At 42.2% G+C, this 24,084-nt stretch overlaps 1 protein-coding gene across 1 annotated transcript in view; it reads left to right on the top strand.

Annotated features, from left to right (window-relative positions):
- The first annotated feature begins 769 nt into the window (after positions 1-769).
- The window catches only part of PCSK2 (proprotein convertase subtilisin/kexin type 2), a 103,453-nt gene continuing 80,138 nt past the window's right edge, over positions 770-24,084 (top strand). The window contains exons 1-2 of the mRNA XM_051792684.1: positions 770-1,233; positions 20,713-20,817. Of these exons, the coding sequence (XP_051648644.1) occupies positions 1,048-1,233; positions 20,713-20,817 (291 nt within the window). The 5' untranslated portion in view covers positions 770-1,047. The remainder of the gene's footprint in view (positions 1,234-20,712; positions 20,818-24,084) is intronic.

Raw genomic sequence — 24,084 nt, forward strand, 5'->3', positions numbered from 1 at the left:
ACAGAACTGAGCTCCCATCCTTTTTAGGTGCTGCTACCTCTGCAATCCCATCAGTGCACAGAACACTCACAATCCTTGGCTGTCTCAACACAGGGAATGCCCAGGTGCTTTCCTGCCAGTCTTCCCCTGCAAACTCATGTTTGGGGATTGCTCAGGGAGCCTGGACTGCTGTGTGATCCTGTGCAGGCTGGCAGAGCAGGCTGGAGGTCAGTGCAGAGTGGGGAGCCCTGGGCCTGATGCTTTCCCCTGACTTTGTCCTAGGACTGCTTGATCACCTCCCCGTGCTTTGACTTTTGCAAAAAGAGGAATGGGGACCGGTTGCTGATGGCCCTGTGCGCAGCTGGTGTAGGGTTCTGGCTAGAGAGGGCCTTGAGGGGGAAACTCACTGACACTTGTGTTAGCTGAGCTGGAGAGGGTTTGGTGCAAGTGTTTCATTCTCCTGTCCCTACAGCCACCTGTGTAACATTTCCTTCTCTGGGGGTTCTGGCATCACTCAGCAGTCTCCTCTCCTCGCTCCAGCCCCACGGGAAGAGCTGGAGGGGTTGGGGCAGGTCCAGGGCTAGGCTGGAGCTATGGGGGGGGCGAGAGGAGGGGGAGCTATGGGGGGAGCTAGTGCGCGGCGTGCGGTGTAATTGTGGGGGCGCGGCTCTGGCGGGGGAGGACCGAGGCAGGTGGGTGTGAGGTGTGGGTGGGGTGTCGGGGAGACAAGAAGGGGTGTAGCGAGCGCTGTGGGCTGTGCGGGGGAGGGGGAACAGGGCGATCCTCCCCGCTCGTGATTGGCAGCGCAGCGTGTTCCCCCCTCCACCCATCCTTCCGCGGCTGGTGCTGCCCTTCGGCCGCCGCGGAGCGCGGGGCGCGGAGGGCCGGGCTCTCAGCGCTCACACATCGCACCGCCGCTCCCCTCCTGCCTTCCGCCGCTCTCGTTTGTTTTAATTTTAATATTTTTTTTTCTTCCCTCCTCCTTTTCCCCTCCCATCCTTTTGGGCGCTTCCCCGCTTGCCCGCCCGCCCCGGCGGGCTGCCCTCCGCGGGCGCGCAGCGCGGGGCCATGCCGGCGGGGCCGCCGGTGCTGCGGGCTGCCCTCCTCCTCATCCTCGTCCTCCTGCTCTTCCTCGGCGCACCCCCGGCCCGCGGAGCCGTGTACACCAACCATTTCTTGGTGGAGCTGCGCGGCGGGGGCCAGGCAGAGGCCGATCGGGTGGCGGCGGAGCATGGCTTCGGCGGGGTGCGCAAGGTAAGCCCCCCGCGCAGGGGCGGGGCGGCGCGGTGCCCTTCGCGTTGGGATGTCCTCTCGTGGCCATCGCCGGCGCGGTGCTGTCCGCTGCTCACCTGCGGGAAGGGACGGAGCGGGGCGCGTCCGGCTGTCCTCGCGTTAATGCCCGCTTCCCGAGGGGGTTCGAGGAGTAGTGGGTACCAAGCGCTCCTCGGCGGCGGCGCAAGAAGGGTGGCTGTCTTGGACTGGAGAGCAGAGGAGTTTCCCCACATGGTCGACTTACTATGTAAACATCCTGCCATTGAGGAGCTCCCTATCCTGAGGGGCTGGGGCTGCCGCCCAGGGCTTCCTGAGCGTGGCAGGAACTGTTCGGAGAACCTGAGAAAAAAATTAAAGCATGATATCCATGGAGAAGCTTGCACAGAATTTAAATGGAAGATTTCGTAGGGGGGTTGACACTCAAGTTTGCGAGGCTAGTGGCTTCTTAATATCCCTATTATTCTCCTCGGGAAATAGGATGACCTTAGGCTGAAGAAGCTGCTTGGTATTAAGCATGATAAGCAATCAGTGCTTCTCACTATTGAATGTAAGTTGGGAAACTTCGGGTGCCATTGGAGGTTGTTTTCACTCCTGAGGTCCCAGGAAATCAAAGGTAGCCAGAGTGTCAGGGAGTCCTCTCCTGGCTCCTACAAATAGCTCTGCTACAAATCTTTCCCATTCAGATAATAATTAGACCTCTGAGTATGCTAGGGTACAGTCAGACCTGGGGTGAAGACAAGGGTAGAGGCTGATGGAGTGCCCTGGTCAATATAATTCCTGGCAGACTCGGCTTGGAGGAGCACGGAAGGAAAGCGGGCTGTGAGCATTCCTCCTGCTGCTCTTGTTTAGATTTTTTCTTTCCCTAGCAGTTATGCAATGAGAGCCTGATCCTACTTCCAAGGAAATGAATGAGAATAGCATCTGAACTTGGATGAGTGAAATGATTGAAAACCTCGATTTAAAAATAAAAATCAAAAAAGCCTATCAAGTGAGACTCCCTCCCTCGGGTTTGCCTTGTTTCAACTCCAGTGGGAGCTTGTTAGAGAAATGAGGACAAGATCATTGTTGCTGTGTCCACAGCCAACTCCTGCTGCTGATAAGATGCTTTTGTTTTGGGCTCAGAGAGCCTTGTCCTGATAGTGACAGAGCTGGGCTGCTGTTGCCTTTGGGAAAAGATTCATTGTGAGGAGCAGGTTTTGTTACATGAAATTTATATACAGCTTTTCAGTCAACAGTTTTCCCTTTTTATTTCCTCCCTGTTTGTACCCCCTCCTGGGGATATCTGACTGATAAGGCCTTATGAGGAGGGAACGGTACTTTTCTGCGTAGTTCAATTTCTTATGACTTTTGGTAGATGCTATCAGATGATCCTGTGATCTGCATAGGAAAGAGACAGGGGGAGAGAGGATTTTGTAGGATGGAGAAATGCAGCTTCTGGGCTGTCAGAATCCTCTCCCCTCCATCATGCCTCTCCCCAGGATGCCTCGGGCACATTAGGAGACATGTAGCTTCATCATGGAAATCAGCCTTGTAGCTCATCTCAACAGAGAGCTGGAGGGAAGTCCCTTGGGTGTGTGAGAGGAAAGTACCTGCTTTCCAGGACACGCTGGGGGGGTGGAGGTTGGCTGTTTCCCGTGGACACAGGTGGCTCTAGGAAAGAAGCCCTGCAGAGCCATGGCATGCCATGTGTGTGCCTGTGGAGTGGGGCAGCAGGTGGTTGCAGTGGCTTCTGTACCCGGCACATGCTGTCCCAAGAGATTTCTGGGTTATGTCATCCCAGTCCCTGAAAAGCTAGAAAGCCTCCCACCCCCTCCTACACAAATGTGAAAGGAAATAGCACCCTCCTATCTGCAAGGTAGTAATTTTAGGGAAGAGGAAAAGTTGGTGGGGTTTGACATTTTGCTGGCTGTGTCGGAGGATAATTCATGAGAGGCTGACAGCAATCTCTGTTCTGCAGGGGAAACCCATAACGGGGCTTGGGTGGCGGTACTTGGCTGGGAATAAAAGCTTGTGCCATCTACTCCAGTGGCTCTTCAGCTATGGAGAGCTATCTTTTGCTATCATCAGGCTTGTCTGGCATCTCTGCTTACAGTCTGCAGACTCAGCTTTAATGGCAATAACGTTGGTGCAGAAAGTTGAATGTGGCCATGTGTGTGTAGAGAGGCAGAGCTGTTAGTGGCAAACTCTCTGGGGAAAGTACCACATGGAGATATGCTGTCTAATGAAATATTAAAAAAAATACCAGAAAAAACCTCAAATTATACCACAAGGAGATGTGATCTTTTGATACTTCAATGACACATGCTGTTTGGATGATATAATGATTTTTTTATGTAAAACAAATCCAGTTACCTTTGCCCATACTGGAGAAAAGCCATTGTCTGAAAATAATCACCTTTATTTCAGTGCAGGGATTTTCCCAGTAGGAGCACAAGGGCAGATTCGGCCTTTTTTTCTATGTGTGAATTTAAGATGTGTATGAGAAGGATTTCTTTTATACCTGCTATGTATCACAGACCCCTTTTAACATGACTTTATGGGAGCTGATTTTTAAATTACATATTTTTAGTGCACGTTTTTTTCCCCGGTAACAACCAATCTCTGAGCAAGTGCATATTACATTTACTTAATAGCAGATTTCTGCAGAAATACATGAGAAAACATTGCCTTGAAGATTCTTGTTATGAACTATGTGATGTGCTTTTTAATTGATTTTTTTGGCCATGCTTCCTACCATCATTCTGAAACCACTACAAAACTTTAGGTGAGCTAAATGTCTACCTTAAATTCAATGCTTGATGAAGAAGGGCTTGGTGCTTTACATAAACAGGTGCTTATGTTTAGATCTGTGATTCTAATGTGAGTTAGAGTGTCAAAAACACTAGTTAGTTTCTCTTTAACCTTCCCTGAATGCATCCTGAATTCATACCTCTTTGTAACTCTGATTTTGCTCTTTGATTTTTATTTTTTTTAATGTCTGCAATTTGTCAATCTGTTTGTACCTACCAAAATCGATTCTCTGTATTTCTGGTGAAATACTGTGATAAAGCATATTCTTCTCTTAAAATGCTTAGCCTTATTATCTCTGAGCTTTCAGGAGTCATGAGGATGCCCCCCTAGTATTGTGAGAACTGCAAAAGAAACAAGTTTTTTAGCTTTGTTTGGTGTGTTTTCCCTTTTTGTCTGCCTCCTGGCATCGTTACCGCCAGAATACATTTCTTAATGCAGGCTGAAAAAAGCTTCTTTCTGACCTTGCCTGGCAATTCTTAATTAATTTCTAACAAGGAGAGTTGGAAGAAGCATTTAGAAATGCTCCTATTTTGGAGATCAGAGTTTAGGCATCTCTTTCCATTTCATCAGCAGCACTGAGACAATCCACAAAATGCCACAATAGCTAAACAGCTAAATGTTCTGCTTCTGGTAGCATTGAGGTGAAGGGTTTTAAACAATTAGGATTCAATGGCTTCAGATTTTAAAATAAGGACCAAACCAGATTTCAAAGCATGGGGATTTTTATGTTCCCCAAAGCTGATCTGGTTTTTATCTTGATGTATAACCTGATCCCTTTTCCCTCTAAATTTTGGAAGAGCCCACTTCTCTGCATCCAGGCTGGGAGCCTGTGTGGTGGGAGTCGATGTGATATAGAAGGCAAGACCAAGAGGCAGAATAATGACTTTGCAGCCTTAGGAGCTCTTTGCAGGGATCCTGAAAACTTCATCCTGGTATTTATGCACTAAAGCCTTGAAAATCCCCTCCTGTGCAGATCAGCCTGTAAATCTGGAAGTGTTTGCCTAGCTTGGCTATCTAAGGTGCCAGACTATGCTTCTGCATGCCCAGGAATCAGTGTGACAGACAGATGGGATTCTGTGCATGTGGAAAATGCTGGCTGTGGATGTGGGCCTGTTTGTGTTTATAGATGTGTGTATATTATATACATATGTATGTTTCTTGTTCCTTTTCCCTAAATACCCTTGCTTGGAGCAAAGAAGAGTAGAGAAAGGTGAATTCTTAGCCAAGCTCCTGACTGACCCAGTGTGCACAGGTACTAACCAGCCCACTTGCGCATATAGGTGGTGGTCCATACTTCACAGATAAACATGCCTGTGTTACCTTCACGTGTGCTGCTGTCCTAAGTGCTTGTGCAGGTGTTAGTTGTGGCCAGATGAAGGCAGCACAGAGAGTGCAGGAATGCTGAAGCAATGAAGCATCCCGTGCAAAGAGGAGGCAGATTGCTCAGGCCTCCCCACATGAGACCGGCTGGAGTCCAAGGACTTAAGATCAAGCCTCAGACTGCAGTGTTTCTGTGCATTAATACATGTTTAATAATTTATTAGCTTTGTGTTTTATGCTGGTGTAGAAGAAAGTATGTTTGCTTGCAAAAGCATTTCTTTATTACAGAAGCAGAAAAACCTGGTAGACATTGAAGGTACAATGTAAATTTTCTGAGGAACCCAAGAGCTTTAATTTCCTAGATTTCACAGTTGCAATTTTGTATTACTAATACAAAAAAAATGTAAATTACATGCAAATGCTAATTGTGCAGCACTGAGATTTCAAGAGGCATAGCAGCTCACCATAGCAGCAAAAGCTGCAGTTTGCGTGCTAGAGAGAGTCTTAGCTGATGTATTTAAATAAGGGGAAGAAGCAATTAAGTAGCATGAAAAGTTTTATCCTGCTGTGGGCAGGCATGCTGCTGAGTGGTGATGTAGAGCTCCCTTTTCCAGAAAAGCCTTAGAAGAAAGTAACTGGAGAGATACAGAGAGAGCTGCTATCTGCATCTGGAGGGAGCCTTGTCAGCTCCTCACAGGTGGAGTCCAGACATGTCACTGGGCACAGGCTGAAAAGGCCTGTTTGCTCGTATTTACACTCAAAGACAAATATTAGTGAAATTAAAAAAGAGTTTTGCTGTGCTAGAAGTGAATTTGCCTCATATATGGAAATACTGTATTACTTCAAAATGTTGCTTTTTTTGGTTAGAGTTTTTTGATTTTATTCTATTTTGCGTTCTCCCTTGGATGCAGCAAGAGCCCCAGGAGCAAACACTGTAACTGGCTAACTCAGAACCAAAAAAAAAAAAAAAAAAAAAAAAAAAAAAAAAAAAATCTCCTGTTACTTAAATGTAATCACTTAAACATATGAAAGCTGGAACTGTCAAGAAGAAGAAGATGGTAAACCACAGGCTCAAGTACATCCCTAACCTAGTTTCTGTAGAGCTCCTTCTCTACCAGAGACTCAAACCGACTGTTTGTTGGCGGTGAGTGTTCTGTTTGAGCTTTAAAATAATTACCTTGACACATTTTCAAAGCATTTAGTATTTGAGTGTAAAACAAGAAGGTCAGACTCCCCTACCAGAGATCCCTGCTGTAATTGCTCTATTACTGTTTTGAATATGTGGTGTAGTTGTTTCTTGGCAAAACATGCACATTAAACCTTACCTTTCTAGATTTTTGTTTTGTTTCCTGAACTACAGCTCAGTAAACTCAAAGATATGAAATTTTAGCTGTTTATAAAGCTGCCTGCATTTATAATTTTGTTTATTCCATATTGCTTGAACCCACTGGCAAAATAGAACATGTGGTAGAGACCCAGGAACTGCATCACAAGTAATTCTTTTTTCACTTGTTTTTTGTTTGTTTGGTTTTTTTTTCCTGATGCTCAGACCAACTGGGGACGTGCAGTTATTTGTTTTCGTTTACGTTATGTTTAGTTTTGCCAGTGTCAGGGAGAAAACACACAAAGAATGTGTGATCCCAGCACAGCAGAACTGAATATGGTGTGCACTATCCCATCTCCTGCCATCCAGCCCTGAGTGCCTGCCCGATGAAAACTTGTTGTGGTGTGCTATGAAGGCACCTGGGACACCTTTCTGCTCCAAGAAGTAACTCCAGGTCTGAGAGGCTTAAGCAGCTGAGGCATCTGTGCTGGAAGTGGGGATACTGTGGGGTGCCATCTCCTGCCTTCCCAACCTTGCAGAAGCTGCTGGAGCAGAAACAGCTTATCCAGGCTCCTCCTGACCAGAAGCTGCCTGCATGCCACCAGGCCAACAGTTCCAGGACAATATGGCATCAAAGACACTGGAAGTGGCCAGTAGCCCCCTGAGTACTTTCCTAGAGCCCCTGCTCTGGAGGGTGCTTGTGAGGTGGGGGAACCACCAAGCAGAGCAGCTGCAAGTTCTTTGCTGATACTTGGTGAGAGCAAACAGCCTGTTGCCCTGTACTGTGTGTCTTAACCCTGGTGATGCTCCTTTCCCTGGTTTTGTTAAACCTCCTCAAAGTATTGCATGGAGTGACATCAGCTCCCCGGGTTGTTTCTATCCTTTGTGCACTTCTGTGTAAAAGAGTTATGATGGTGTGTGGAGATTGCTGTGTCACGCAATTGAGGTTCAGGATTTGCACCACGAGAGACAGGATTCATATATAGGAAACAAATCTCTGGCTTTGCTTCACTTCAGGTGAAGCCAATTCCTTAGTTATTTCAGACCTGTGCAGTGGAATTTATAGTCAAAGATGTTACTTCAGTATCACCACTAAATAAACAAAGATCATTAGAATAGTCCTGCTGTAAGTCTAGGGTCTCCTTCCTTCTGCCCAGATAGCTTTCTTGCAGATGACTTTCAGGCTGTTTCTGGGGTCTACAACATGCAGATATATTAATTGCCTGTATATGTTTGAACTTTGGGATCCCATATGCTGTGGGTCTGTGTATGGTCCTCCTTAAAGCCCTGAGTAGGCTTTTCAGGTGCTGAAAGCAGTTTGAGGGCCATTTCTGAAAGGCATTATGGATATCTGTAGCTGTTAACCTACCCAGAGTTGAATTTTCCCCCTGATCTTTGGCTGCAGAGCTGTGCGGCAAAAGGATAACTGTTTATGCAATAGTACCCTGCCTTGAAGACTTGGTTTTTGGTATCAGGCCAGATATACAGATCCCATTGTCATGCTGATGACCAGACCCAGATGGCTTAGGTTGCTGAATGAGGGAGAGCAATTTGTTTCTAGTTGGGGAGTTCAAATCCAGATTAAAGCTCTAGACCAAAATAAATTGTCAGTTCACTCCCAGCTGGAAGTGCTTCCATCTGAGATCCTGTGGTATCCTTGGCATTTTTTTATTAGCAGGCAAATGGTCGCAGGGACTGACTACACTGCTAGAGCTTGGCTTCTTCAGAAAAGGACAGAGGTGTTAGAATTTGTGTTATCTTTTTGAAAATCCAACTATTGTGTGGAAGTGGAAGATAGCCTTCTAGCCTTCTCACAAAATAGGACAGATGACAAGATGTAACACCCTACCCACCCTCGGAAAACTTTTACTGCTGTAACTATACTGATGTAGTTAAAATGGGAAAACAAACCCGATTGCAGTGCTGTTACTATCAGTGTAGGAGTTCATGTTCAACTCATTCCAAGACAGAACAATATTAGCAGAAAACTAGATCTTTTAACAGTAAGACCTCGTTGATTTAAAAAAATCTCCCCAAACCAATCCAACAACAGCAACAGAAAAAAAGAGCATCAAACGTCCTGGAATAGTTATACTGGTAGTACTTTACAGTGTAGCTAAGTAGAAGTTTGCATGTGATCCTTTCCCTCATCCATCTGTGGAATTATTCAATTAAAATTAATACATAGAGTTCAAGTTTCAAATGCTTGTAATAAAGTATTTGCAAAGTAGTTGCTGAAGCTATGTAGAATTTATTTGGTAGATAGTTTCAATTAGTAAGTTCTGAGAAATGTCCAGGCTCATGGAAAATTCTGTGAGCTGGAAATCAAGCCAAAGTGCTAAAATGAATGATAAATTCTGCCAGTTCGTATTAAAATATTATAGCCTGGAAACCCTCCTATGTAGTTCCAGTCCATAGCATGGGTGGGTAGTTCTGCGAGAGCTGTAGTGACAAATTCAGGGCTGTTGTTAATGGATGTAAAATTTACCTTTGTCCTGCAATGCTATTCCAGGCGTCAGAAACCCTGTTCTTTTTTTTTTTTCTTTCAACTTTTTCAGATAATTAAATGGGTCAGGTCTCTACAGGATGCTGGCTGCTTGGTGGCTATAAATATTGCAGTGAGCAGCCCAGAGCTTCCATCCATCCCTGGCCTCTGGTGGGAGGAAGCTGAAATGCTCAACTATTTGTCAAAGACAGTCTGGTGTGTTGCTCTTGTAAATCAAGGCGAGCTCTACATTTAACTCTCATAAGTTTATTGAAAAAACAAACCATGTGATACTGAAATGGAGATTTAATTTCAGTTCAGCCTATGCTGTGGGACAGAAAGCACTGTCCCAGAGAGAGCTGAATTCGGTGTGTGCTGTGTGAAATCCTGCGTGGCCACAACAGACAGTTTATCATACAGTGTGAAATGTGTTTTGGTCATGGATTTATGATAGGAGCTCAAAAGTGTAATTCAGCTGAACGCTGGCTGTGTTCAGCAAATAGCAGGAGCTTGGACCTAAAAAGGAAATTATGAGCTTGCCCAGTCTTACCATTTATACACCAGGATTGTAAACAAATTGGGTAGTGAAAGCTCCAGTTTACCCTCTCAAGGAGTGAACAGGGACATAGTGTTCTTTGTCATGTATTACCTACCTTCTCAAACAAAACTTCTGTGTATATGTTACATTCTTAACCACTTTGTCCACAGAAAGCAAATGGAAATAGTGACCTCAGTGTTTACATCAAACCACTCAGCATGTCCCAGATACTCCTGACTGAACTAGATTATTTGCTTACCTGATGAGTAAGATGGGAATATGTCAGAGCTGCTTTCTCCTATAGAACCAAACTGTGAAAACCTGAAACCTAACAAATAAATATTTAAATTTTATTTTATAAGTAGAGAAACTGATACTGTTTCGGATGGTTGTTGGATATCAAACTAGAGCCAAACAGGTGAATCTCTTCCTTGTATGGGTAGTAAAAGAGGTGAAGTATAGCCTCCCCTTGCCCAGTGACAGAGGATCCTTCTTTCTGCGTACTCATTCTTTGTTAGATGCCAGTGAAATGAAGGAGTGTGACTCTGAAATCTGCTCTGTGGGTGAGCACTGTCTTTGTCACCTACTGTGCAACACCAAGTGCAGCAGAAGCTTCTGTTTAAGGTTTTTCACTGCAGCCAAGATACGGTGAATTAGCTATAACCATGACTGGTGGATTCCCATCAGTCCCATGAGGACCTTATGCTTCCCTGTATCAATTAATTTTAGAACTCTTTCAACTGAATTTAGCTATTTAGAAGTTACTCCCAACTGGTTGTAAAGTAGAACTGTCTGTTTAGAATTTGGGTGAAGAAGTGTCAAAAATCAGGACTGGAACACATTTGCAGGTTTGGAGGAATCGGTTAACATTGGTGGAATGATGGCTGTGGATCAGGATCCCATCTGAAATTTTCTCTTTGCAGCATTTCCACCCGTTAATTTTTACATTACTGTTTAAACCCCCAAACTTCACAGGCAAATGTACTTTTCATCTCTTAGCTGTAAAACCATTCAATTTCTCCTACAGTTAAGATATAGTTCAGAGTAAAACCTGGTGTAAGTAATGGCAGAATTTGCCTCTGACCTGGTCTTGTAATAGTGGGGATTAATGTCTGTGACTTCCTCTTAACAGAGTCAAGAAACTTCACAAAAATGAGGAAAACAGCATCATCCCAACATGTCCTCTTTTTCTTGGCTCTGCTGGAAGTGTTTTTCTTAAAGCTTCCTTCCCCTGCTCTTCTCAAGCCTACTATTTTATGTTGTATAAAAAAACCCTGGAGAAACAGTGTGACCCTCCCGTCCTTTAATGTCACAGTTTTGCTTCCAATTGTTACCCATCAGCTTCTTTCCCATAAAGCACATATTTTCCTCCAGGAACTGGCTGCTTCTCTGATAACTGGAAGACTTGTTCAGCGTGATGTAATGGCAGAAACTCCCTGTGAAGCACTTTCTGTCAATTGGCTACTGCTTGGCAGCCTAGCATTAAACAGATATGGAGAGAAAAGGAAAGGATAAGGGTTTTGAGTTGCAAGAGAGCTCAAATCTTCTCTGAGTCTTGGTAAGGGCTAGAATCTTTGCATTAGAGTAATTCACCTTTTCTGTGCCTTCTTGAGTAGCTCTTGTCAGTGAACAACTAATTCTGGTCTGAGCTGCTCTTATAGCACTACTTCATTAGAGTTTGAGTTCCTGACTTTGCTTTTAGGGGCCACATGAGCTGGGCACTTGCACACGTATTTATATTCTACACACTTTGTTATGTGGATGTAGATTTAAAAATAATGCTGACATGCCTTGCAGAAATTCATGTCCTGTCCCTTCTCCATCCGTGAGATATGAGTACCAGTAATTTGTTTCTGGGGCACACTGCATCTTAATTTTTTTTTTTTTTTTAAACAACAGACTTTATCCCATAGCTTTTATCTCAGTGTTTTTGGAGCTCATGCGATACCAGCTTCCTGTGTGACAGTAGTGGTCAACCTGTTTGGTTACGTGTTTAAAAGGAGAGATGGGTTGTAAACCAGGCGTGAGGCAAAGTGGCTCTTGTTAGCAGTGCTAATTGCTGTCAGCAGTATTGATCCGGCTCAGTTAGAAGTATACCATGGTCATTCAAATTTGCAGACTCTAACTGAATCAAGCTGTTTCTTATAGTATGAGTTTTCCTTAAGGCAGCTGTACTGATATGAAGAAGAGATTTCCACCATATATTAATTAAATATATTAAAGTATTTACCAAATATTTGATGCTGAAGAAGTACCTGATTGCACACAGATATATATATAATGGGTATATTTGTAGATATACCCATTAATATGTGTTTACAATGGCACTTGACGTTTTATGGTTATAGTTTTAGAGCACAGTCTATAGTGCTGTACAAACATAAATTAAATGAATCCTATTAATAAATAGAATAAATAAGTACTTATTATAGTGTGCCATTTTACATGGGATGGGACTGAAACAAGAATATTACAGCCCTAGTTGCCTGAGATTCTCCTAATATTAGGAGATACTGGAGTTACCCAGCATCTCTGAAGATGCTGAAACTCACGTTGTGTGAGTTTTAGTCCTGACTGTCCTATAGCAGAGTGCTACCATATGAAGCAACAGTAAGAGGGAAATAGCAAAGAAAACAATCCTGGATTGAATGAACTTGGCAAGAAAGTTATTTGAGGCATGAAAACGTTTACAGAATATTATCACTGAGAGATGCTTTGAAAACACAGCAGAACATCAAAAGAGTGACAGGATACCCTGAGGAGCCCCATTGCACCAAGCAGGAGACAGGCACTTACAGCAAAAGTTTTATTCACCTTTGGTAATAAAATGTGGAACTGGCAAAGCCTCTTTTGGGTAACCATCCTTTTTCCTCCCTTTATTCTTGAAGCATTAGCTGCCACAGACTAAATGAATTATAGTTAATTAACTGGATGAAGTACTGACCGACTTTCTGTGCCTCTGAAGAATGTCTGGAGTCTGATTTCTCTTTGTCTTTTTTTTTCTCCCCTGTTTTTGTTTGTTTGCTTTTTTTGGTTTTTTTTTGGAGGGGGGTGTGGTTGTGGTGATGTTTTTGTTTCAACCGGATGGCAAAATTCTCCCAAATTGTGGAAAAAATTCATTTTCTGTTACACATACCTATCTTAAAGAAATTTAATTGATTCAACTTCTGATGGAATCATATTTACTTCATTATTATAAGTGATGTGTATATTTATCTGTGTGGTTGTGGTTTATCTGTGTCTGTTTGTTTGTGGGGTTGGTATGGAGCCATGTAGTGGAATGAAGGATGCTGTCTCCTTTTCCTTATGGCTAAAAATGACAACGTAACTGATAGATGCTCACAGTGACTTTTCTGGCTGCTGGACTCCGGGATTATTCCTGGTGCCCAGGGCTTGAGTAAGGTGGTCTTCTTTCAGGATACTCAACATTTATATAAGAGGACATAATGATGATTGCTCAGCCTTCATTTCAGGCTGCCAGCCAAACAGTAATAATCACCTACTCCAGGTAGTGACAGTCTGGATTAACCCAGGCAGCCCAATGTAAATGCTGGTGTATAAGCAACAACATTCTCCTTGAAATCTGGGGAGTACCCTGCTTTCATGGTGCATGTGGTAGGATCAATAAGGGGGCTTACAGTTACTAGGGAGTAACAGATAAAACTCTCTGAACTGCACAGATCCATTCACATAAACTAGAATAACTCTCTTAAAAGCCTCAAATGGCTTCTCTAGTTCACTGATAAAACTATCAGCAAATCCACAGTCCTGTCACTGATGACTTATATGACTGTTATGGGCTTGCAGGATGGAGCTCTTCAGTGGCAAACTTAAGTGATACAAATACAGTCAAATGTTACACCTGTGTGATTCGTTCAATTGCAGATCAAATTCCAAATACTGCTAACTTGTAATCAGACCAATGGAGCGGCGTTTTGTAATTGCTTGGAAGCACTGGGTGTGATAATGTAACAACGAAACTGATGAGAAAATGAGAACTAACTATTTAACATCAGAATTGATCTACCTGAACGTGAACAGCTGTACCTTTCTTACAGACTCTGGTGTCAAAGAGCTGCTCCGGAGGCTTAGCTCTGCTTGTATTTTAACATGGCCACCTAAAATAGGTCAAATGAATCATGCTTTGAATGTGCCACTTTTTTTTTTTTTTTTCCCATGAATTCAGATGGATTCCACATGGACAGACTGGTTATGTAAGGATTATAGCAGTCCACAACCGGTTCTGTTTCTTCCATTTACTACTGTGTATTTCCTAAACTCCTCATGTCCAGCTGTTGGGAAGACTGTTTAACCTTGTGGTTGCTGCATGCGAGAGGGACTAGCCAAAAGGCTTTGTTTTATCCTTTTGGATAAAATAAAATCCAAAGGCATACGTTCTACAAAGTCTTTGGAAATCGCTTTTGACTTTATTCTGTTTCTAGAGGAAAAGACATTTTGCTATGGGGGTGAGGGAACCTTTCAGAAACCATTGGAAACTACTTCTGTTTTTTTGAGAAAGACTTAAAAGAACTTTTTAAGCAAGGTTACTGTTTTCTTATAGGATAACCAATACCCTAATTAACAGTAACAGGTGGCCTTGTTATCATGTGTGTTACCATATTTCTGGATTTTATGACTTCTGGATCTCTCTACTTGGTCATGGCCCTTCTTTACTACCACCACCTCTTGCTGATTCCTTTATGAGGTGGTTGGATATTTATATGAAACAGAGCTGAAAACATATCTAAGTGTCTAAGTCAGGCACTTCTGAATTATTTTGTAGGAGAATGCTTCACTGTCTTAATCAGTTGATTTCACAAAGATCATCTGATGATATTTTAATATGAAATGTACATTTTGGGTAATGGCTAACACATCCACCTGCCAGATTTGCCAAGAGAAGCAGCTCAGGTTTTGGTGGAGGCAGCTGAATAACACACGGGTACCATGAGAAATGAGCCAGGGAGACTGAGCCGTGACATGTCGTGACACTCAGACCGGGGCCTGACTATGCCAGCTGTTTAGAGCTTGTGCAGATCCCTGGCTCCACCTGATATCTTTATGCTGAGCTTTCGGAGTAATTATAGGACACTAATGAGAAAGTGTGAAATCCTTGCCTGGGGCTGTGGGGACATGGTGGACTGGATTTCATGTTGGGCGAGCTCTGGCACAGCTTTAGTCCTCTGTGCTATTTCACATTTCTCCACCAATGTTTGAATTAATCCTTTCTTGTTTATGCTTCGTTTTGTGTTATTTTGGTGCCTGGGGCTGCCTGTGTTTCAGGCTGACTCTTCTCTTACATGGCCTTCGTCACTATAGTGAGTGAGTGCTTTTGACTTCAGACTTGGCTCCCATCTGTGTATTCAAAAGTAAAACGATTTCTAATGCTAATTGGGGTGAGGGAAAATGAGAGAAAGAGACTTTAAAAATTCATATTGAATATTTATAAGCATCCTCAGTGCATTTGGTAAAACTCAGATGAAGAGGTTTCTAAAAGGTTTCTAATTTCTGCTCCAAGGCACTTTCTTGTGTTGCAGTGACAACTGAAGGAGTGGGGCCTGTGGGGCCTGTGAAAGCTCCAAATACATTTACTTGTACGAGGTTTAGGTCATATTTTCCATTGGTGTAATTAGTGATCAGTAATGGGATGAAAGAGCTCACCTATGCTGATTTTATGGCTCCTTTTAAAGTCAGGAGTGATGCTTGGGCAGTGCTTGGACTCTGCAGGGGAGAGATGTTTTGCGTTACACTTTTTAAAAAAAAAAACAACTAAATTTTTATTTTAAATTATTTTGGGGATGAGTATTGTGAGGTTTTTTTCCTCAGAGCAGACAAAGAGTTTCTTTAGCATCAGTGTTTGTTTGACCCATCGCATCCATGTCCGCACATTCATACTAAGAAAGGCAAGGAGCCCTGAGGAAAGTCTTTGTCAGCCTGGCTGGATGAGGGCTTTCCATGAACCCCATTCACTGATAGATCCATTTATGCTGATTTTGATGATCAAAGAAGGTGACTCTGAGGTAACTTGCTATAAGTTACCCTTCGCCTGTATTTATAAATGAGTTTATTCAAAAGAAAGTTGTTACAGACATTGGTAACTTGGGAGAGGAACCTTAATAAAAGGTTCAAGTAAGCTGGTTTTAGAATATTATGTTTTTGGGGAGAAATCGTTGGAAATGATGCACAAAAACTGGCACTGTGCTGTAGAGATGTTACATTATGTAAAACAGGCCTGGAAAGACGGGGCAGAGATCATCCCCATTAAAATAGGAGGGGGCAATCCAAGCTGCTCTTAAGCTTTTTGTGGGCACTACAATTTGCTTGTGAGATGTATGTAGATAGAGCCCTGAAGCGAGTCAGTAAAATTTAATGTTAAAGATAAGCCTGGGAACCAAGGTACCTCTTTATTTTCATATTGTATTTGTCACTTCTTAAAACTAGTGCCAGGCTGTGAATGCTGGACCTCTCACTGAGAGCCAGGTAAAATACTGATGCCACTGGCAACTTTATTCAGCTTAGTTTTCCCTTTTAAGCATTTATTGCTGCTTCACAATACTTTTGCAATAGATGGGCTTTTCTGACCAGGTGATGCTGATTGTTTTATAGTTGTTTTCAGTGTTAGCTCTGCCCAAGGTGGCCCTAGTGCTGCAGTTTTAGAATAAAGAACAGTGTCTGAATTTAGTCTTTCTATGGTGTCTTTTCTTTAAATCCCTGCACCACTTTGCAGCTGATATTGTCCTTTGCTTCGTGACAGGCAAAACTACGTCTGGTGCCACTGTGTATATTGTCCAAGGCAAAACCAAGAAAGAAGGACCGTTTGATTTTCTCTGTCAAGTAGACAAGATGGGATGGGAGCCATGTGTGTGCTGCCCCATCCTAGATCAGGTGCTTGTGAGGAACAGGCTACCTTATACCTGATTTTTTCTTTGTGGAGCAGATCAGATCAGTAATTGAGGGCTCAGCAGTGGACTGTAATTTTTGTTCCACTTCCTTCTCCCTGTCAGTATTAGGGAATGGCCTCCCAGAAGCATTGCCCGAGCCTGGCAGGGGAGAATTGTAGCTGCCTGTTCACAGCCCTTTTCCCAGGAGGGGCATCAAGGGAAACACAAAGGAGTTTCTCGCTTCTTTTCCTTGCTGGGGAGAGACTGTCATAGGTAAGGAGAAGAGTACAGAAAGGCTGGGAACCATGAATTTAACTTACTTATTTTTATTTCAACAATAATTACACCTGGACTACTGTGGTGGAGCAGTAGTCTGAGAACAGCTAAGTAATACTTCAGTCAGAGGTATTGGTGCTAAGACTGTGCACAATATGAAGCGTTTCCTGCTTCTTTCTCTCATTTTAATAGAATCATAGAATCGTTAAGATTGAAAAAGACCTTTGAGATTATCAAGTCCATTTTTCTTTCACATAAGCCTCTTCCATTGAAAGAGTTTTTCTTTCCTCCATTTAGTTGAACACTGAATTTTTAAAACGCATTTTCTGGTCCATGTCCTTTCAGGAAGGAGGTTAAACAGATTTCATCTTTACTTCAGAAAGTCTTATTAATAACCATAGGGAGGCTGCAGATCTGAAGAAAAGGAGGAATCAGGTGTATATATGAGGTTTTGCTCTACTTGCTATGTTGTATTTGTGATTCTGGTTTTGCTTGTGTGTATTTTTCCGCAGTAATTCTATACAAATACTGAAAGTGACAAAGTGCCTGTATATGCTGAGAGTCTTGCTTTGTACTGGACTGTGTTTGTACATCAAGGCAATAGTAGACCCTTTTCTAATTCTAAATAATCCTCCTCCCTTGAATATTCAAGTGCTTTCCAGTAATTAGTTATCTTACTTAATTGCTAATTTTTCTCTGAGGGCAGGAAGCGTTGCTTCTGTCTCACAGAAAGAATCTGAGCCACCAGGCTGAGTGCATTGTTGTTCCATGGTACATGCTGAGCCTGCTGCTGCCAGAATAGGAATTTTACTCAGATGCAATTCTAGCTTTACAACGAGAACATTACAGAGTAGCTACTGCTGGTGACACTTCGGAGACTTCATGTACAGGAGCCCTTCTGCTTTCATTTCACTTCGTTACACGCACTGCTCATTTTGCTATTTGTCCTTTTGCTGTAGCACCAAATCAGAGGAGACCTCCCAGGGAAGTTAATAGTGGGAATGTAAACCCTGCTGGGAGCTACCTGCGTCCTGCAGTTTGGTTGCTGCTGAGGAGTTACTACCTTGGTAGCAGGAGTTCATCAGAACTGGAGGCTTCAGTCATTGCTTGCGGTATTCACAGAGCTCAGTGCAAAATCCCCATCAAAGCCTGTGACATTTTTAGGCCTCTGACTTCCCCCATGTGTACATTCATTAATTTTAAGGATTTACTGCAGTGTTGAGATTCTTCCTGCAAATTGCTTGGCTTCTCCTACTAAATATTCACAATCCATGGTGTTTGATCGTGTCATCTTTCAGGTATTGCCTCACTGAGCTGCCTTCCTGTGTGTCCCCACCAGCTTCATTGATCCAGCATGAAAACCACATGAACTGTAAAATATCTGAGTTCCTCAAAGATTACTGGGATAACTGTGGAAAGAGTGAAATAGTCAAACTTATTCATGACTTTGTCCATAAATCTGGTCATCGTTGTACTAAGTGCAATTGCAAGTCAGACTTGAATACATTAGCTTTAAAAGTTTGCTATGTAATATATTGCTTCATTCTGAGAGGCACTGGAAACTAACCCTATACAGAAGATGAACAGCAGATACGTGTTATATATTTCCAAATTGCTGAGACTGTTCCTTAATGTTAGAACATCAAGATCAATATTTGACTGAATTTCATTTGAATGGTTGATGCTGGGATAAAAAGAAAGGAAATAGTCTGGCTTCACTGAGAGAATTAGAGGGGTAATTGGGCCACAGCTTGCGATGGATAGTAATGGTTTGCACGCCAAGATGGATTTCAAGCTGTTACTGATCTGACTATTTAGATGGTGGGTTTCCGTTTTTTTGGTTTTTTTCCTCTTGTATGTTTTTGAGGCATAATGTATCCAATGTGGGGGAAGGGCCAAACTCTGGATTATGGAAATACCTGATTACCCAGTTAGTAAAGATGTCAGATACAAGCTTAAATGTAAATCTGCTTTTTAAAACAATTACCTAAACCCAGAGAGAATTTGAACATTCAGAGCTGTGACTCTGAGGGTATATATGAAGCGGCCACTGCTGTAAGCTTTCATAGCCTTCTTTCTCCTTCTGCCTCAGCTTTTGTGTTCTTCACATATGTATGCAGCTGATGCAAAATATTCTGATTATTTGCCCAGAAAAGGTCTCCATCTCCAGCTGGCTATGCAGATCAGCTCCAAGGAACCACAATGATTTTGATGAAATCTTCTTAACCTTTTACATACACTTAAAAAGGGATCTTTTTATCATAACAGAATACATTAATTTTATTTTTTTTTAAGTTACTTTGCACTGATGTGGTATGTATCATACACAATGGAATTTTAAATGTGAAAATGAAATGCTTTGATTTCAATGATAGTAGATGTTTCAATTAACATAAACAAGGACCTTTTAGGAAAAAAAAAACACAAAATCAAAAACCCCAACTCGCATACTCATGGTTGAAATGTGACCAGATTTTAAATTTTCAGAATTCACTATCTTCCATTTTCACACTGCTTCACACGTTTGCAGAACTGCACCAGATATAATGATACATTGACTGAAACAGGAGACCATTTTGGAGAAGGAAATTTAGATTTGTGTATGCACCTGAATGCAGGAACAGAATCTGTTTTATGACAGCAGGATCCTGCTACCCTTATTCAGCCCAGGTTTTCACAATGATTATTCTGTCTAGACATCAGCCTCAGCACTTCAATAAAGAACTTTGAACTCCTTCTAAGATGTTTACGTTATCATGAAGTATAGATAATAAAAAGGAGAGAAACGGGCTATTACAGCTGTTCTGGAATATCTCTTTTAAGTAGTTATTTTAAATACAGGGTGGTCAAACCTTTGAAGTTGAAATGTTCACAACATCAACATATAATATACCTTTCCAACCGTTTTTTTTCAACTTTTACAAGGAGAAAAATTTTTACATTTTTACTTAGCTTAAAAATGCACAGTTACTTGCTTCAATTTAAACATTCAACCAGAATGTCCCTACTGAGTTGGAATGGGGAAAGAGCTGTAGAATTTGAGATGCAAGTTGAGCTTCCTAATTGACTGCTGGAAGTGGGGTGCTGTTCTCCTAACACCATGTCTTTTAGCCTTCTCAAAGCTAAATGTCTACTACCCTTCCAGTCTTTCTCTGCCAATTCTGAGGAGAGAGGGGAATTTCATAATGGCCATACACCTTACATCCTCAGCACCTGCCTTCAGTGGGGCTGGGAAGTCCTCAGGAGGTGTTTTCTTGCTGCCCAAAAGTCTCGGACATTAAAACTGCACCAGACTGTTCCCACGTGGACACTGAGCTCTCTGTTTTCTTAGTATGCTTTTTATGTTCCATTTCGTGGCATTCAGAAGAAATTCCAAGTATCATATTTTTCTTTGCTTTCTGCCTTATTTGTTGCAGTGTCAGTTTGGGTGCATTATAACAGCTCAGCAAAGGATGCTCTGTGTAATTTCAGATCATTTGCAGTTCATTTTGTTCTTTTATTCTGGTTTTTTTTTCAGAAAATAGGGAATACATCCTGCTGTGATTAGGCTTGCATGTCAGGAATATTGGCACTGTTGATCTTAAACATAAGGTGAAAATAATACTGAGTGTAGACAAGTGAAGTTACACATTGTAAACCTGTAGCAAACAACTTCAGTGCTGCTGGGCACACTTTTCAGAATAACTTAGGAGTGACATTCCTAGAAGGATTTGGGCTCTTTGGCATAGCTCTTTGCAAGTCTTATTATAGATGCCTGAGTCACTTCACAGGTAGTTTTTTTGTCATCCTTACTAACCGCCAGATAGCTCCATGATGTTTTTTTTTTGTTTTTCTCTCTCTTCTTCAGCTCCCTTTTTTAGAATCTGGATACTTCTTTTATCACAATGGCATTCCTAAAGCCAGGAGTAGACGCAGTCTTCAACACAAACTTCGTCTGGAAAAGGACTCCAGGGTAAGTGTTTCCTCATTATATGCAGCTATCATGTTTTCTTTGTGACACAGACCATTTTTTTATGAGATTGGGGTGATGATCAAATTTGTGTTTATGGCTACATTTTTTTCTCCATGCTCATATCAAGCTTGATGGCTGCTGTATGCCCACACCTCCCAAACACCCTCAGCTTTTATTTTTATTTCACTGCTACAAATAGTCCTGTATTCTCTGAGTTGTATCCTCTCTCCAGTAAGACTCAGTGATCTCATAGTCCCCAGGACAACTCTGTGCACCGTGTACTGTGTGGAGAAGCCAGCCAGGGTACATCTCCTGGTTGTCCCCTCCACACATCCTGCTATCCACAGATTATCCATCCTTGGAGTAAATGTTGGCACTTTGCAATGACACTGGAACTTTTTCTCAGGGAATGATGTGCACACCAATTGCTAAAAGACTGTACGCTGTCAAACTTCAGTAGCTCCTTAAGAGGCTCTTGATTGCAGTCTGCAAACAATGTGCTCAGTTTTCAGAAGCATAAACCCCTCAGACAGGAGAAAGAGGCCCCTTTTGTGGAAGGCTATGAGCTGGCAAATTCTTTTTCTTTTATGCAGAGTTTGTACACCAGTTTAATACTGGGCTGGAGTCGGGCCAGGTAGCACAACAAGTATATTTACTGCCCAGAGAAAGTGGATAAGCCTGAGGAATGATATGATGACAGCAAATAGATTATTTTTTAATCCTTCAATAGGATTTAAACTCTCTGCACTGTGAGCAAAAAAGAAGGGGGAACAATTTCATTCCAGACAGAATTCGACTGCCAGTTATTATGTGGTTTTTGGAGCACCTGTGACAATGAAAAACTTGAGTAGGAAGAGACGGAAAATAAGCTAAATAAGATCACGATTGTTGTTGTGACACCAGAGCAAGCAAGGTCTGATGAATTCCCAGCTTCCTGCTTCTGCAGAAATTTCAGGTGGTTCTGGGCCCAGGTCCAGCTGGGATGCCCATGTCTGGTCTCTCCTGAGGCTGAGGGCCATGTAAGTGAAGCACACAGGTTCCAGGTGCTGTCTGCCCCATCACTTTGTCCTGAGATGCTGATAGCTGAGTGTTGGCAGGTTCTTAGGGGGTGCTGCTGGTCTTCCAGTTCTCTAGGGTACCTTTTCCTGGCCCTCTTCTCCAAAGCTGGTACCAGGTACAGATGAGGGGGTTTTGAGGACCCATTCAACCTGCCTTGAATAGAAATTCTTGGGCTTCCGTCATTTTATTTACTAAGCAGAGATCAGAAAGGAAACCACTGAGGAAAGTCTACAGTTGGTAGATACCAAAGCAAATGTCCTGAGAGAGGTATTTCATTTCCTTGAACCACCCAATCTTGTAAAATCATTTCAGAAAAAGCACACAACTGAGTACATTGAAAACTAGTGGCTGAGTACAGTCATTGTGCAGGTGACTCTGTACTTGAAATAAATAGTTCTGTAAGCCTCTGAAAATTTTATAAACACCTGTAATATTTGTATGAATCCACCAATTCTGTCTGCAGCCTGATATTACATGTCTGAGCACTCCTGTACTAATTCCAGACTGGCTCTTGCAATGATTACCTCTAGACTGTGTCTGCTATTAAAAACAGCTTAAATGAGTCTGTCTTCTTGTTCAGAGATGTTCTCTTTTATAGTCATCTGATATTTGCAGTCTCTAGACTCCTGGTTGGCTTCTGTCACATGCAGTGAAATCTCATTTTTGCTGTTAATCTCCACCTCATCCTGGTGCTGCATACCAATGGCTTAGCTCCCTTTGGCTTCTTCCTTTGATCTCAGGGAATAAAGCCCTCTGTTTAAATAACTGAGAATATCTCCTCTGTGAGAAAAAGGATGACCCTGGTGTATTCTGACTTTGTGGGTTACTGTGGAGGATGTAAGGGGGATAAGACAACATTTCATTTTCCACATGTAACATGACATTTTCTCATCTAGCCCTCCTGCTTACTCTGTCCTGTCTTTGAGATCTTATGATACCATATAGACCAGTTGCTTTATGTAATACAGTTTGAGAGCAATTAAAATCATTACTCTTATCTCCCTTTTTCTTTTATATGTGGAGTTTGGAGAAGTCATTAAAATTCCTGTTGTATCTGAGTATAAGTGGAAACATGAGTTGTGTTGACAGTACTTAATTTCAAACTCCAGAAATAATTTCTAAATTTAATGGCAGCTTTCTAGACCATTTACAATCAATTTTACTTAGCAACAAATGTCAGCACTGTCATGGTTAATATGTTAACACATGAAGCCAAGAATAAAATGTTCCTGTTGTCAGGCTATCTAGGAAAAAAACTTCCACCACAGGGCTGTACAAATCAGGAACTGTTATGGTAAATGCTGTAGTTGCTTGGCCCTACCCAAATGTTGTGAGAAAGTGGGCTGCACCTATTCTGTATACTTTTCACTTTTAAGGACATTACAATTCCTAGTTAATTTTAATTATTAGCTGAAAAACAGCACAGATGTTCACTCAATTAATTAATGTTCTTTAATCAAGCAAGTCCCTTAAGGAACCATGTCAGTTTTTCAAGAGTCTGGGGAGATAGATGACAGAGAACTGTGTAAACAGGTTACTGCATCATTTCCATGCTCTGCATGTCTTTTGAAATGCTCAAAAATGCTTTGTTGTGTAAAATTTGCTGCATGTTTTGACCAAAATAATTTGGAGACACACTAAACACATACAGAAGTTGTGTGATAAACATCATTGCTGTCAAGGGGGTGGAAATGGAACATCATTAAGATTCCTTCCTAGAGATCCAGCAAGAGCTAATCTTTGTTCTGAAGAACAGTCTCAAATACAATGGTTTTCACATTATTCAATACATTTGTGTTGCTGAAGCCTGAAGCAGTCCTGGTAGCAGGTGAAGGCACCTGTAATGGTACCACATGGTGTATTGTGCTACTGAACTGTTCAAGAAAAAAGTGTAGGCATGTGAAGCACCTTGGCTTTTTCTGTTAGTACTGTCCTGTCACGATGGCAAATGCCACAGTGAATTGAACTGCTTCAAATGGAGACTGTTTAGTTATTTGAATTACATTCGCTGACATACAGAGAACCTTCCAGGACTTGCTCATGAATGACTCTTTTGCATCAGTTGCAAAGTTTCATGATTTCCAGGTGCATTTCTATTTTGCCATTTTAGCTTATGTACCTTTGGTGCCAAATAAATTCGGGGGAGGGTTCCCTTTAAGATTTTTACATATTTAAGCTGGAGTTCTTAATAAGCTAACACATAACAAC

Source organism: Manacus candei, unplaced genomic scaffold (assembly GCF_025592945.1).
Source record: "Manacus candei isolate 608988 ecotype Guabito, Panama unplaced genomic scaffold, ASM2559294v1 h1tg000035l, whole genome shotgun sequence".
NCBI lineage: Eukaryota > Metazoa > Chordata > Aves > Passeriformes > Pipridae > Manacus > Manacus candei.